Source organism: Rhincodon typus, chromosome 18, assembly GCF_021869965.1.
Source record: "Rhincodon typus isolate 14 chromosome 18, sRhiTyp1.1, whole genome shotgun sequence".
NCBI classification, from domain to species: Eukaryota; Metazoa; Chordata; class Chondrichthyes; order Orectolobiformes; family Rhincodontidae; genus Rhincodon; species Rhincodon typus.
The window spans coordinates 37,025,265-37,041,856 of NC_063349.1; the positions used below are offsets into that span (position 1 = coordinate 37,025,265).

The following is a 16,592-nucleotide window of genomic DNA, read 5'->3' on the forward strand; positions in this document are numbered from 1 at the left end:
TACAGTCTGCTGCTATTGAGTGTCAGTGGTGGAGGGAGTGAATGTCTGTTGATGTGGTGGAAATCAGTTGGGCTGTTTTGTCTTGGATGAAGTCAAGCATTTTGTGTGTTGTTGAAGCTTTACATGTCCAGAAAAGTAGTGAATGTTCCATCATTCTTTTGATCTGGCATGTAAACTGTGGACAGGCTTTGAGAAGTCAGAATGTGAGCTACTTGCTGCAGGATTGCTAGTTTGAACTGCTTGTGTAACCATGGTATTTACAAAGTTATTCCAGTTCAATTTCTGGTCAATGCTAACCACCCAAAAGTGGGAAATTCAGCAATGGTCATGCCATTGAATATCAAGGGCAGTGGTTAGATTTTTTTGAGACTTGTATGCCAAAGACTATTTGCCATTTGGCAGCTCAAATCTGGATGTTATCCATAGGGACAGTGATATAGTTCAAGAGATACTTTTTAATAAATGAAGGTTTCTTTTCATTCTTATATACTTTGGAATTTGCCACTTGGCACAAATAAACAATATGAAATGACCATAAACAATATTAGACAGTTAGTGTTAGTTTCTCATGACAAAACTGGGCCAATTGGCAGTTAAGATAAATGGTTTCCATTCTAAGACTGAGAAAATTCCTGCAGTCCCATGTCCAGTGACTGTGTCCTTGAGAATACCAACAGGTTCCCACTTAAGGCAATTATCTGTCTGGATCATTAACAAGTTTCTACTTTTACTTGCATTATTGTGGTTATTTTTATTTGTATAGCTAAATTTTTCGTGTCTCCTCTATGCCTCTGTGTTCTGATTTACGCTTATATTCAATAGATCCTTAAAAAATCAATGAAGGGTCACCCAACACCAAACTCCCAGCTTGCTATTTACCTATGTATCTTTTCTATTTATCTATCTAGTTGTCTAATTAACTTCTGTAGCTAATGGGCACCCATAACTGTTAATAGTTAGAAAGCAACATGACTACTCAATGTATTCCAATGCTGTATGTTTCACCATAATTTAGAGATCATTTTTTTAAACGGTATAATATTACTAGGTTGCAATAATCAGCCTGTTACTTGTTGTAATGATTTTTCTTGAAATTTTTTCTAATGTTATAGGGCTTGTCTATAACTTTGTGAATAATTTACAATTTTAACTGATCACTTTTTAAATAAAAATTCAGGGAGAAGTTCTAACAGAGGACCTTGACTTTCAAAATATTTGTGGCTGTACTCGTTCTGTCTGCAGTGAGTTCCTAGTCTTGTAGTTTACCTTGTTAGTTTTTGGTTGATTTCTTCTGGTTACGAGCGTTAATTGAATTGTAAATGTGCCAAATGCCTTCTTCAGCACCCTGTTTACCTGCGACTCCACTTTCAAGGAATTATGAACTTGTCTCTTTGTTTGGCAACACTCCCCACGGCCTTTCTAATAACTGTATAAGTCCTGCCCTGATTTGCCTTACCAAAATGCAACACATTACATTTACCTAAATTAAACGCCATCTGCCACTCCTCGGCCTGTTGGCCCAACTGAATAAGGTCCCATTTTACTCTAAGATAACGTCCTTCATTGTGCACCAGACCACCACTTTTGGTGTCATCTGCAAACTTACTAACCATACCTCCAATACTCACATCCAAATCCAAATTTATATAAATGACAAAAAGCAGTGGACCCAGTACTAATCCTTGTCGCACACCACTAGTCACAGGCTCCAGTCCAAAAAGCAATCCTCTTACCACCACCCTCTGTCTCCCACCTTCAAGCCAATTTTGTTTCCAATTGGCTAGCTCCCCGTCAATCCTGTGTGATCTAACCTTACCAACCAGTCTGCCATGCGATCCTTGTCAAACGCTTTGCTGAAGTCCAGATAGACAACGTCCACTGCTCTGCCTTCATCAATCATCTTTGTCACTTCTTCAAAAAAACTCAATCAAATTAGTGAGGTATGATTTCCCACACAAAAAGCCAAGTTGACTATCCCTAATCAGTCCTTGCCTTTCCAAATGCATGTTATTCCTGTTCCTCAGAATCCCCTCCAACAACTTATCTACCACTGATATCAGCCTCACTGGTCTACATTCCCTGGCTTTTCCTTATCACCTTTCTCAAATAACAGCACCACATTAGCCAAACTCCAGTCTTCTGGCACCTCAACCGTGGCTGCCAATAATATAAATAGCTCAATGGGGGCCCAGCAATTTCTTCCTTAGCTTCTTACAAAGTTCTGGGAAACACATGATCAGTTCCCGGGGATTTGGCTACCTTTAAATGTTTAAAGACCTCCAGCACCTCCTGTTCTGTTATATGAACTCTTTTCAAGACATCACTATTTATTCCTCCAAGTTCCATAGCTTGCATGTCCTTCTCCACAGTAAAACCTGACATGAAATATTCATTTAGAATCTCACCCATCTCCTGTGGTTCCACACATAAATGGTCACGTTGATCTGTAAGGGGTATTCTTCTCTCGCTGGTTACTCTTTTGCCCTTAAAGTATTTGTAGAATCTCTTTGAATTCTCTTAAACTCTATTTGTCAAAGCTATCTCATGTTCCCCTTTTGCCCTCCTGATTTCCGTCTTAATCAGACTGCTCAAGAGATTCACTCTATCCCAGCTGTCTATTCCTGACATTTACCCGCTTTTTTTTTGACCGGAGCCTCAGTTTCTCTCGTCATCCAGCATTGCCTACACCCACCAGCTTTGCCTTTACACTAATAGGAGCATACTGTCTCTGAACCCTCAGTATCTCATTTTTAAAGGCCTCCCACTTCCCAACTATCCCTGTTCCTGCCTATACCCTCCCCCAATCAACTTTATTCAATCAGTCATACTGTCGGCCTCTCAGTACCCCCTCCTCCCAATCCTTGTTATTGCTAAAATAAATAAAGAACTATGGATGTTGGAGATCTGAAATAAACAAAAATAGAAACTGCTGGAGAAATTCAGCAGGTCTGACAGCATCCATGGAGGGAAACAGAGTCAACACCTTGAGACTCCATTAAAACTGGAATTGGACATGTTCTGAATTTGAAATTTGAAATTTCTAATGCCCTAAGCTCCCATCTGACCAAATCACAACTCCATCCATTTTTGGAGGTAAGAATGGCCACGATGTTTCAAATTAATGATAAGTGAACGTTGATACTTTTACGTCAATTGGGGAAAAAATCTAAAAAGAAATCTTTAACTTTATTCCCAGAATGAGATTGAACAAAGGGACATATTTGCTACAGTTAATTTCTGCAATGTGATGACTCATCACAGCCTTTTGGGACAAATGGAAGCTTTCCCCCCAATTAAGTCTTCTCTGCACTGCAGCAAGTGACTGGAGAGCTAGCATATTGGGACCCAGTAGAACTCGGGCCATTCTGACAGCGTCCCTCTGAAGTTAATGTCTGTTGGAATGGCCAAAGAATTTCAGTTCTTTCATCTCCTCTCAAGCAAGGACTATGCATTTCCCTATATCTCACAATGACCCTCATACTGTGCACTTTTCAGTTGAATTTTTGTACTCAAATTGTTTAGACAGCTGGTCTGCGATGCAGCATGATGTCAACAGCATGGATTCAATTCCTGATTCTGCTGAGGTCACCATGAAATCTGTGACATCTTAACCTCATGCTTTGCCTGAGGTGTGATTATCCTCAAGTTAAATTCATCACCAGTCATCTCCCTCTAATGAGAGAGCAGCGTACAGCCCTCTGAAATGATGGTGACTTTCACTTCCAAGTGTATTGTGACTTCTTCTTTGTGTGGATTTATGTTGCATCTGAAATTGAAATACAACTTCAGAAGCACTTTTTTTTAAATAGGATACTTGCACCAAACTGAGAAAAAAGATTTATTTTGGTCTGTTTAGCCTATAATTAAGTTCCAGACTCCAGCAAACACAGTGCAGTTATGCCAATATCATTAAACGTGAAATATATTATAGATGTACTTCACCATTTATTTTTAGATATTTATGATATAAATTAAGCCATTAAGAAATATTTTTAAGTTAAGAAACAAATACATAGTATATCGCCTTGAAATAGTTTGATGTACGTTGTATTGTCTATGGAAACTTCATCTTTTCAAATAAATTTGACTCCAACAGTTTGACTTATCTTTTTTGTGCATTGTTAAATCCAAAAATTATAAATCACAATCTGCTACAAACCCTGATCTTTAGAAAAATGTATTAATGTTAAAAATAGTAATAGCTATCAAGCTATCTTTTCTGAATAATTGTGATGATAAATAAATGGTTTTATTGAGATAAATACTTAACATATAAAATTGTTTCAGAAAAGGCTGATGTCTGTGTGTTCCAAAGTGTCACTGCATTGAAACCAGGTCAGTCACTGGTTCAGCGCCTTGAGGGTGACCAATGTTACATCGCAAATTGTTTGCAAAACACAGATCCTGCCGCAGTGTCTCCTTTACTGGAAGTGTCTCTGGTTAGCTGTTCGGCAAAATGTGAAGCTGTAAGTGATTTAAATTTTAAAAAACTGCACAACTGGAAAATCGTGTTGCATAAAGTCTTTAGTTAGTTATTATATTCTGATATGTTGAAAAAATTACTAAATGCTCTATGTCTGAGCATCTCCAATCTGCCTTCCAAACTATATTCTCTATGACTTTCGCTCTGCTGCATTATATTTCCAAAATCTCTTTACAGCCCTTGATCTTGTCAGTTATATAATTTTTCACTGAAACCTCTTTCCAGTTACCCAGCTGTGCATTGAGCTGTGCATTAACCAGAGCCAGATATATCTCTGTTAACTATTCTTCCCTGTTCCACACCATCATCTCTGCAATCCCCAGTGTTTTGTTACTGACTCTCTCTTCTTCCTTGTTTGCTCACTGACTCTTATGAACTTTCACATGTCTACTGATGATATAGAGTTCTTCATCAAGAGTTATGACCCATTCACTCCCTCTGTGTGGTCAGGTCCATATTTGTTCAATATCCAACTTTAGATATTGTTTCAATTATTCCAGTTGAATATTGGTAAAGAACATTAGTGAACTATATGTGTTGTGACTATCAATCAATGGAAGCTGTATTGACAGTAGCTTTATATTCCTAATTTAGTTATTAACTACCATGTAAGATTTGAACTCATGCTTAGAACATTAGCTTGGACCTCTCAAAATACAAGCTGTGGTTTGCATACTTTTTGGAATTTCACAACCAGAAGACATCTAAGGAGAACTTTGCAAAATGATACAAACACAAATTAATTTCTCCTGCCGAAAATGTCATCTCACTGTAGTGATTGAAATAAGAGCCAGGTGGATCTCAGTGACTATGAGATCCTTGATTGGCGTTGTTAACTTAAACCAATCAGGGAGCCCTGGCTGAAAGATATAAACAGGAGTGTCAGAGAATCTCCACATTCTAGGAACTGGCTCTGAGCTAGCTGATCAGAGCCCATGTACTATGCACAGGTAAATAAAGAGTGACTTGCTGAGAGGGTACCAGCCTCTATGCAGTTATTTCAGTGGCAACGAGAGAAAACAGTATGTTCCTGAAGAAAATTCACACACAATAGTTATCTTTGAGTTGGGGTAAGCATTTCTAGCATCATGTCTTTATTTGGGAACCTTGACTCATTCAACCCTGCCATTGAAGACTGGGCTCAGTATGTGGAAAGAATGCATTATTTTTTCAGGCAAATGACACTGGGGCAGATGAAAAGCAATGAGTAATCCTTCTGGCTGCTTGCAGACCCATGGCATTTTCGGTTATTCGGAGCCTAAATCGCCCTGAGGCACCAAAAACTAAAACCTTTCAGGAATTGATGGATTTATTTAAAGAATATTATGACCCCAAGCCTCCATGAATTCTGAGATGCTATCAGTTTTATTCGATTGTTTGAGAACCAGGGGAATCCGTACCAGGATTTTTGACAAGGTGAAGACGACTGGCAGAAGTATGTGACTTTGGGCTAACCCCGAATGAGATGCTGAGAGTCCATTTGGTATGTGCCTACTAGCTGAAGCTCAACTGGACTCCAAGCAGCTGCTACAACTGGCTTTATCATTGGAAAATGCACAAGTGGAGCATGCGAGCTACAGGACATCCCAATGGAAATGGACACCCTCACCAGTCTGACTGAGCTTGGGGAATACCACTTGAGTGTAGGCAATCACAGGGCCTCATGCAGGGCATATCGTGAGCAGAGGGACCCTTCAGGCCACAACAAAACCCCACAACAAAGCTGAGACTCGGCCAACTGGCTAAAATAAGGATCTGGGCCGGCAAGCCATTGTAGTTGCTGCCGGTATGCGGACTCGAGACAGCAAAGGAGTCCTATGAGGCCTGACTTGAGTAAGAGAACTCGTAGGCCAGTATCCAGGAGAATGCATACTCTGGAAAGTCCACCTACCTGTGGTTGGGAACAGTTAAATTGCTTAGCAATATCCAAATCAGAAACAATCAAAGTAAGGGTCTGGTTAAATGGTCACACGTCTCTCATGGAGGTCGATATCAGTGCAGCTGTATCAGTGGTTTAACAAGAGTTTCTCAGCACTCCCACCTTTAAGTTTGCACAAGACCTTGGCCAGACTGAGAACATACACCGAGGAACCATTACAGATGCACATGTAAGTAAAGGGTAACTTGGCATCAGGATGCCAGCCCCTGTGCAGACGGTCACTGCCCATGGACCATGTCCCAAGATATTAGACTCTATGATGGATGCAATAGTAGGACATCAGTTCTGGGCTTTTATGAGAAGCAGTTGGTGTAGTCAAAGGCTCGGGCCCAAGCTTAATGGGGCAAAATTGGTTGAGAAAGATTCACGTTAATGAACTGAACATTTCTGAATTCGAAAATGGCTGCCTGGGTGAAGTTCTAATTAAATACCCAAGCATTTATTAGGAAGGTCTTAGGACTATCAAAGAGCCAAGGCCACCTTATATGTTGACCAGGAAGCAATTCTGCGATTCTGTAAGGCGTGCCCAGTGCCATTTGCCTAATGGGCAAAAGTAGAGGCAGGAATCAGGTGCCTGGAAAGTGAAGAAAGCATCAAACCAGTCGAATTTGCGGAATGAGCAGCAACGGTTGTACTGACTGTGAAGACTGTCGCCTCAGTTTGCCTTTGTGGGGATTTTAAGCAAATGGTAAATCGCTCCTCGCAGCTGGATAAATACTCAGTCCCTTGCATACAGGACTTGTACGCAAAATTGGTGGGGGAGTACTGTCCTTCATGAAGCTGGACATGCGCCATGCATATCTGCAATTGCAACAAAACAAGGGGTCCCAGAAGTATGCCACAATTAATACCCATAAGTGTTTTTCCCAATATACGACTGCCATTTGGAGAAGCTACACAGGCCTACATCCCTGGACTTAAGGAGGGAGGGATGTAGTGATTGACTATGAGATCCTTGATTGGGGTTGTTAACCTGGGCCAATCAGGGACCCCTGACTGATAGATATAAACGGGATTGTCAGAGAGTATCCTCATTCTAGGGCTGGGATTGGAGCTGGCTGGTCAGAACCCATGTACTATGCACATGTAAGTAAAGGGTGACTTAGTGATAGGATACCAGTCTCTGTGTAGTTATTTCACTGACAATTCAAAAAAAAAACTATGAGCTGAATTTCCCAGCTCTTGAATGATATGGACAGTGGCAGTCAGTTGGGAAAATATGGCAAGACTGGAAAAATTAGTCTGTCAATGTTAGAAAAAAATGTCTTTGCCACCAAAGTTTAAATCATGAGATGAGCATTTCTTGAGTGAGCAATGACAGGCCTATTTGCATGCATTAACATATCATTAGTACCAAATCTCGCCTGATTTATATGCAGTTTCCCATTCTCCCACATGGCTGGGAGAAACTATATAGTGACAGTTCCCAACACAAAAGTCAGAGAGGCTTCCTGGCAGGTCAAGCTTGTTGCTTGTTCCTTCAGGCCACCAGCATGGATAGCAGTCTCCAATATCTTGGGACATGCTCCATAGGCAGCAACTGCTTGCACCTCCTGTTCATGGAGGTTGGCATCATACATGCACCAACCTCACCATATCCTCATGGCTCACTTAGAAAACACCCTTCCAAATCAATACTGTACTTTGGAACAGATTGGCACCTTTTATTGTAATGCTGCTGCCAGGATGCTTTGCACTTAATGACAGGCACCCATCTCATGGATTGGACCAAAGTACATCTCAGCGATTCTTGATCTCTTGGCGCTCAATTAATTTGCACCCTCTAGGCTCCTCAGGGCCATCCATGCCTCACCTTACTTTTTGCACTTTGCTGCTTCATTCAGAACTTAAAGGCACGTAGTACTACTATGTTGCCTTGAAGGTTTAGTGCATAGACAAAGCCAGGTAGTTTGGTATGGTTATCAGCAGTGATCAGTCAAGAGGGTGGATATGTTGGTGTACAGCACAAATGCTTCATCAATGGCACACCTATAGCATATGTCCACAGCTTACACAGCAAACATACAGCATGTGCTTCAGCTAAATGGCCATGTCTTAAAGTCTAAGGGGAGTCAAGTCAAGGAGGACTTTCATCAATTGGGGGTCTTGTAACAATCAGTCACAGGCAGTATCTAACCTCTGTCCAAAGGTTTGGTCAGTTGGCCACATAGGGCAGTCAAGGATTCTGTATCTCTGCAGTCCATGGAGTAGACCATGGTCAGACCTGCAGGTTAAGAGCAACCAGTCTGGGGAGTCACAACAAGTCAATCAGGGTGTTGCACAGACATCACAGCGTGTTATGATATAGAAGAAAGCCCTTGGATGCAACCTGCCTGCACTGGCTCTCCAAATGAACTTAATGATTTAGTGTCATTCGCCTACCTCTTCCCCATACTCATCCACATCAGTTTTATTTAAATAATCATCCAATGCTGTCTTGAATTCCTCAATTGAACCTGCCTCCACCACATTTCCAGGTTGTATATTCCAGACCCGAACCACTCGTATAGTGAAGATTTTTCTCACGTCATATTTGCTTCTTTTGCAAAGTACTTTAATCGTTTCCCTCTGGTTCTTGATCCTCTTGCAAGTGAAATCAGTTTCTCTCTATCTACTATATGCAGCTCCCCCCACCCCTGATGATTTTGTAAACTTCGATCAGACCACCTTTTAGTCTTCTTCTCCCCAAGAGGACAATTCCAATCTATTCTCATAATTAAAGTTTCTCCTCCCTGAAGTTATTCTTGTAAGTCTCTTCTGCACTCTCTCCAGTCCTCCAGTTGAGGTTTAACAAGTGCCTTATGTAAGGTCAACATCACCTATCTGCTCTTATACTCTATGCCCCTCTTAGTAAAGCTCAAGATGCTGTATGTGTCATTAACCAGTCTCTACACCTGTCCTGCAACCTTCAATGATCTTTGCACATATGCACCCAGGCCAATTTAGTCCTGCACCCATTTTAAAATTGTACCCCTTATTTTACATTTTCTGTTTAAGTTCTTCCTATGAAAATGCATACCTCCTTACAGTTCTCTTCATTGAACCTCATCTGCCACATATCCACTTACTCCATCAACTTGCCTATGTCCTTTTGAAGTTTTACACCATCCTTTCCATAGTTTACAATGTTTCTGAGCTTTGTATCATCCACAAACTTTGACATTGTCCCCTGCACACCAAGACCTAGATCAGCAATGTATATTAGGAAAAGCAATGGTCTCAATACTGACCATAGGGGAACTCTACTTCAAAACTTCTTCCAGATTAAATCATTTCCATTGACCATTACTTTCTGTTCCCTATCACTCAATCAGTTTGGAACCCATATTGCTACTGTCTATTTTATTCCATTGCTTGTAACTTTTCCCATGAATCCGTTACATGATGCTTAAATGAATGCCCAGTCAGGGGCCTGGTCACACATCATTCGGGAACAAAAACAAAGTTGCTGGAAAAGCTCAGCAGGTCTGGCAGCATCTGTGGAGGAGAAAACAGAGTTAAAGTTTTGGGTCTGGTGACCCTTCCTCAGAACATTCGGGACTGTCTGTCCAGGTCGATTTGGATCTTTGGCCATGGTCAGTCCTGAGGGTCTGCTTGCTGAAGGTCAAGGGGTTATCAGGGGAACTGCTGTTGTAGGCAAGTTGTAGAAGTCAACAGTTGGGACTGGAGTCAGCATACTGAGATTCAGAGGGGACAAAGAATGTGAAGGGAGGAAACTCAAGAAGGGGGAGAACAATAATGCATTGGAGGACGTGGGTTACGACGGGAGAAGCAGGTCATTGATGGTAACAATCATTGTGCCTTCAAAAGTTGGACAATGTGGCATGATCTTTTGCAGGGATAAACTGTAGGGCCAGCTTCAAGTGGTAATATTGGGAGTTGAAGACTTAAACTGAAAGAGTTAGCTGGGAACCGAGGTTGCACAGTATTGATTAGGTCAACATGGAATTCCAGCGAGAAAGGAACATAGAGGTTCAGAGAAGCCATTTAGTTATGAGGCTGAGCCTATGACTCACTCTGCCAAGCACAACTTATGTTGTCACCCATCCTTAACTGAATGGCAAAATTGTAATGGAGATGGAAAATAGCTGCCGCCATACCTGGAATGAGGAGCAAAGCTTTTTCTGTCTGGGGCCTTTCAAGGGGCAATTACATGGGCAGAGTTGGTTAACTTAGTTGGCTGGACGGCTGGTTTGCGATGCAGTATGATGTCAACAGCATGAGTTCATTTTCCGCACTGGCTGAGGTCACAATGAAAGACTCTCTTTCTCAACCACTCCCCTCACCTGAGGTGTGGTGACCCTTAGCTTAAAGCACCACCAGTCGTCTCTCTCTAATGAGACAGTGGCCTTACAGTCTGGAAGGACTGTAGTGATTTTACCTTTACATGAATCAGGCATTTGCACAGTTAAGGTTAAAGACACCTGTAATTGTAGTACCCAGTATGTGAAAGGCATGCAGTGTACAACTGTCATTGGTCAATATAAATTGAATGTGGTCATCTCTGTGAAGCAGAAATAATCACAAATGACCTTAAAAATCTCACCTGTGGGCCACAATTCAGAAGGACAATCCAAGACCCCATATGCTGCACAAGAGCACAGAGCTGATTTCCTCTCACCTTGAATTGTAAGTTTCTGCCAAAATGCTCTCATATGCAATTCTGCCTTGCTTGGCTGATGTGGATGGCAGGTGACGGGAAGAGGTTACAGTAATCTTATTGCACTTATAATCTTCTCATGTACTGGTGTGAATGGTTTGTGCTGCATTCATCAGAATATTATTTCCTCAGTCAAAAATCCATGCAGAGATACTCCCAGGCCCAACTTGTCAGGGTCCTCCTACAACATGGAAGATGATGATAAGTTGCCATGTTTGGGTGATGGGAATGTTGACTGCTCACAAAATTAAGAAATTGCTCAGCTTCTGATATTCCCCACTTGGGCACATTGGTACTTAGACCAAGCAGTGTCCACATGGTGAAGTCCCAGCTGAATGCTCCCTCAAAACAAAAAGGAAATACAGGAGGGCCAGACCCTATCATGCTTGATCCTATATCCTCCAGATGAGAGCAATGCATTGCCACTACAGACTGTGATTGCCACAGACAATGTACCCTTAAGCTGAACAGCTGCGCAGCCATTTGAAGGGGCTACATGGCCAAGTGATGTGTAGCTACATTGACTTCTGGTTCCAGAAATTGCTGCTATGCATGGACCTCAGAAGTCTGTACCATGACAAGAAAAATTAGAGGGAGTGTGGAATGAGGCACAATCATGGATCTATGCCATCTGCTGGTGAGGAATCTACGAGCTGAAGGGGTGGGTGGCCATCTCATCCCAATGGCTGTCAACATGATGGCTCAACTAAATTTTAATGCTTTTCATCTCTTGCAAAACTCAACAAGGGAGCCTTGATCCATAAATGTAGTGAGGCTGTTACCGATGCAATTTGTACCAGATCACATTGCTTCATCTGCTTTCCATGTGATAAGGTCAGTGTTGTATTCCAGGCAGTAGGCTTTATTAATATAACTGGCAGCCCCCACGTGCAGGACACTGTAAACACATTGAATTGAGCGGGCCATATCATAATGCAGCTGATTTCATCAATAGAAAGGATTTCCATTTCATCGAAGTACAATTCGTCCGTGATCATCAATACCACATCTTAGAAGTTTGCACCAGGTATTCTGGAATCTGCCATGAAGTCTGTATTCTTGAGAACTGTTAGATTCCTGCTTCATTCTAAAGGCTGGATGCCTTACAAAGATGGTTACTGGGAGATAAGAGCCACCCATTGTGACCATGGTTGATGTCAGCAACCCCATCAATGTGCAAGCAACGTAGCCCATTCTTTTACCAGCACCTTTTACCAGCAGAAAATAGGACTGGTGAGGATGAGTTTTCAATGCCTGGATCCACCTGGGGGCTCAATGCAATACAGTTCAGATGAGGTCTAGCAAGCTGTGCTCTGCACAACCGAATCAGGCAAAGAGGAGATAAGATGGAGGTTGAAGAGCTGGGAGACAGACAGCAGTCTTCTGAGGAGAAAGATGAGGATATTGAGAAGGAGGAGCATCACATTCAACATGATAGAGCAGTGCTGCATTGTACACAACAGATAGCACTTAATTGACACAAGGTTCCAATAGATGTGAGTTGGGCGCATTGTTCATTCACTGAATGTAATTTTTTTCTGAAAAGACAAGCCGTCCTGACTTTTTTCCCTGAAAAAATAGCCTTTTCTTTGTTTTTTTTTCCCTTTGCTGTTGTTCAATAAAAGTTAATGTTTTTAACTATTTCAAGGTTTTCCATCATGTAATGGTTTCACATTGAACAGTGCGAATATGTTATCCTACGCTGGGCATTAGTGAAAGAGTAGACAGGATTCCAACATTGTATGGTACTAAGGACAGGTAGCCTGTGAATCTCAATTCTTACAATAGCATTTACAGTGGTGGTCAGTCAGACAGGTGATAATGTAAAATGATAATGCATTTATGAATCGGACCTTGTATTTGCAATGAAGTGTCAGTCATTCCTCCAATACCTTAAGAAGTTTTTAATTTTTGTTCCCTCTCCCCCCACTATGTGTACTGTGAAGGACAGCTCCTGACTGACAGCCTTGACCTGGTTCATGGCTGAGCTTGAAATATGATGCCGGCAGGAGTCCTGGGAAGTACCAGCAGTGGCGAGTACTTCCACCATTTCTGAATGCATGATAGCATGAGTGTGGTGCTATAGCTCCACCATAGACAAGTTTAACCAGAGGTGACCAGTGGAGAATTGTGTGAGACAACTTGCTGGAGCTAATGGAGAGAAACCCTCCATGACACTGCCTGAAATTGAAACTTTGCTGATTTTTGATAAAATTCATCCCTCAATGTCAGACAGCTTCTCCTTCTATGAAAAAAATAAGATGTTGGCTGGTATTTAACGCAAGTGACAGAAATCTCCCCTGCATCCTGGGGATCTAGGGACAGCACTGAACCGACTCTTCTCAGGAAGGCTTGCTGAATTAAATTCAAATCAGGCATTTAACTGGGCAGCTGACATTGGGAGCTACCCAGCTAATCAGAGGCTGGCAGTTCTTTATTGCTTAACTGTGCCATGGGAAATAATTCTGATCATTTTACTGTACTATTTACTTATCAGCATCAATGTTCAGCTCTGTCAAACGAAAATAAAAAAAACTCTAAATACTATTAGTTCCACCAACATGATTTAGGAAATCACTGAAATACAAAGATCTATTTATACAAAGAATTGATGTCATTTTCTTTTGACTTTATCAACCCTGTAATTTTTATGTGTATGGATCATTCTTGTCATAACTTTTATACAATTGAACTTTTATGTTCTATTATACTAACCAACAGCATCAAGTCTACGTTCCTTCATCTGATCCTCATGTTTGCTGTGGAACATGTAAGAATATGTCGTGCACTTTTGAAGAAGGTGGAAGCATTGTTTTGTACAATGTAAGTCAGCTTATTGTTTGTATTATCTCACTGCATAAAGTGAAAAGGAAAATTACACTGAACGTATAAATCATGGCCTGAGCTGGGTTGAATTTTCAACCAGCTATTAGAGTACTAATTTTGGGCCCATAAAGTTGTTGAACCTTTCCATGTTGTCAGCTTGGCTCATGGTGCAATCTTCTAGTATCCAGCCAGCTTTATTAAATGGCTACCTTGCACCTTGTATTTGTCATCCTATTAAAGATGATGATGTTAAACACCAGAGCTTAAAGGTTGATCAGACTACGTCCTGCTATGTTTTTCCAGAAGTCCTAACATGTTGATTTCTTGTTCTCTATATGCATCTTAAATGATAATAGGGGGAAGGTTGCTGAGACAGCAACCCAATAAGAGAGGTGGAATCTACTGAGGCAGACAGGCAAGTCCAATGGCACCTAAACATGAAGGTGCCCTTGGTTATCTGCAGTAAACTGATCAAATATTGAGGCTGAGGTGGGTAGCCTATCAGAGTGGAGGGGGTGATGAATGATACAATCCCAACCTCTCATCCCTGCAGCTCCAATGGCCATTCAGCCTGCTGCATAGAGGCCAACTACATCGTTCTGGTGACCTCCACAAATGGTAGGAATATTTTGTGTAAAGGTGAGCCCCCACTTTCTGGGCAGTGCCTCTGTAGCATGTGAGCTTGCGCAATCTGCCTCCAAGGTACACAGTACTTTTGGGCTACTTCTACTTCTCTTGGGCTACAGCTTGCAGTTCAAACCATCTTCCAGAGAACAATATTGCAGATCAGCAACACCTTGCAGTCCAATCTGTAACAGTGGGAGAAAATACCAACGGTGCACAAAATGGTTCCTGATTATGCCTCAATTAGCTACCTGCTCAAGTGCAATTAGGGCCGGGCAGCAATGCTGGCCGAGCTGGTGATGCCCACAAACTGTGATAAAATTGCAAAACACCCTCTTTGAGGCAAGTAGCTAACCCTGGTTGGAAAGGACGTGGAGACAGGAATACATCAAAAGCCATCCTGTTGTTCAGTTAGAAGCTTAAGTATCTTTCTTACAAAAATACCTATTAAATCATGTGTAAAGACAGACTTAAATTCCTCATGTCTAACTTTAAATTGATTAATATTTTACAAATAGCCCCAGCTTCCATTATACTGCATGAGATACATGTTGGCCTATCAGCTTTTTCCTCCTGTAAAACAATAGAATTTAATGTATAGATTGTTAATTAGGTGGTTACATTTCTCACCTAGTAAACTTCATTTCTAAACTAGTGGAGTTTGAAGTCAAGTGATTGATCATTCAGTTAGAATTTTTATTAATAATACCCAAGGTAACCTACGTTTCTTGATTACGAAGTAGATGAGAATGTAACATTGGTGTGCCACAGGGAGTATGATGATGTGCTATATGTACCATGTTTAGGATATGGACTATACAAATATGCATAACAATATATTTAGATTTATAAAATTTAATTAAGAAAGAAAGATGCTCCAAAAATTGATATCAGCTGGTCAGCAATCAGGAGTGAAAATTATATTAGATATTTTTGTCGTATTGTTCTATTTATCTTATATTCCAAGAATGCTAACCATTACTATATAATAGTCATTTGATCGTACAGGACTTGACTATTGCTGTGAAGTCACTTTTTAATCTTCTCTTGCCCTCATCAACACATATTGCAAGAATACAAATTCAAAGAGAAAACTGATATTTAAATTGTATGAGAAGAGAATGCGGGATGGTTGATAAAAGTGCTCAGTCTACCTCAAATTACCCTGGAAGGGTATCTCAAAGGTTTGAGCAGCAGGTGAACTGTCTCATGCCGTAGCAACATGAGTGTTTTATAGGATCTGCTGTCAATGCAAAAAGATGTGTTGATTATGACAGAAATGAATAATATGGTTTATGAATTTCAATGCTGGTGTAATGCCAGATATATGGTCATTATGTCCCAAAGAATGTCAGAACGTATGTCCCTTTAACTGTTCACAAGAAATAAGGTATTGGCCATACACAACCGGCCCACACTTACAAAATTTGCAACAGTGTATAACATTAGATATGTTTCTGCAATTGGACAACATTTGCTGGATAATCCTGAATATGTAAGTATTTACGCTGATAATCAATTCAGAATAGTCAGTCGGGCATATAACGTGGTGCACTTGCATTTTCTGAAAGCCCAATATATTAATACACAGGGCCTAGTTCTTTGCAGACAGAAAGAACATTTATAGGCGCCTGTTTCAACTGAATAATATAGATGACAACTATTCACTAGCTCATTTCTCAGTGCAATACTGTGACCAATTTAAGTCAACACTGAACAAAAAAAATCCAAAGAACTATGGATGCTGGAAATCAGAAGCAAAAACAGAAATTGCTGGGGAAAATCAGAATTGAAGAAGGATCCTGGACCTGAAATGTTAACTTTGTGTCCTCTCCACAGATACTGCCAGACCTGCTGAGTTTTCCCAGCAATTTCTGTTTTTGACTTTGAGTTACAACTGCCTGTTCTAAAATTTAACAAAGCTTGGCTATTAACTGTAAATCAGTTAAGGGGTGCCTTCTCCATAGCAACATCTCTACCAATCAGAGTCCACATATCAGTCAGTCAGTACTCTCCTCTCATGAGGTAAGTTTAGTTTTCCCCTTGAATTTGTATTTTCT

General features: G+C 40.9%; 1 protein-coding gene across 1 annotated transcript in view; it reads left to right on the forward strand.

Moving 5' to 3' along the window:
- otogl (otogelin-like) overlaps positions 1–16,592 on the forward strand; it is a 198,108-nt gene that overhangs the window by 170,714 nt on the left and 10,802 nt on the right. The window contains exons 50-52 of the mRNA XM_048607915.1: positions 1,178–1,241; positions 4,288–4,466; positions 13,804–13,905. Coding sequence (XP_048463872.1) covers positions 1,178–1,241; positions 4,288–4,466; positions 13,804–13,905 — 345 coding nt within the window. The remainder of the gene's footprint in view (positions 1–1,177; positions 1,242–4,287; positions 4,467–13,803; positions 13,906–16,592) is intronic.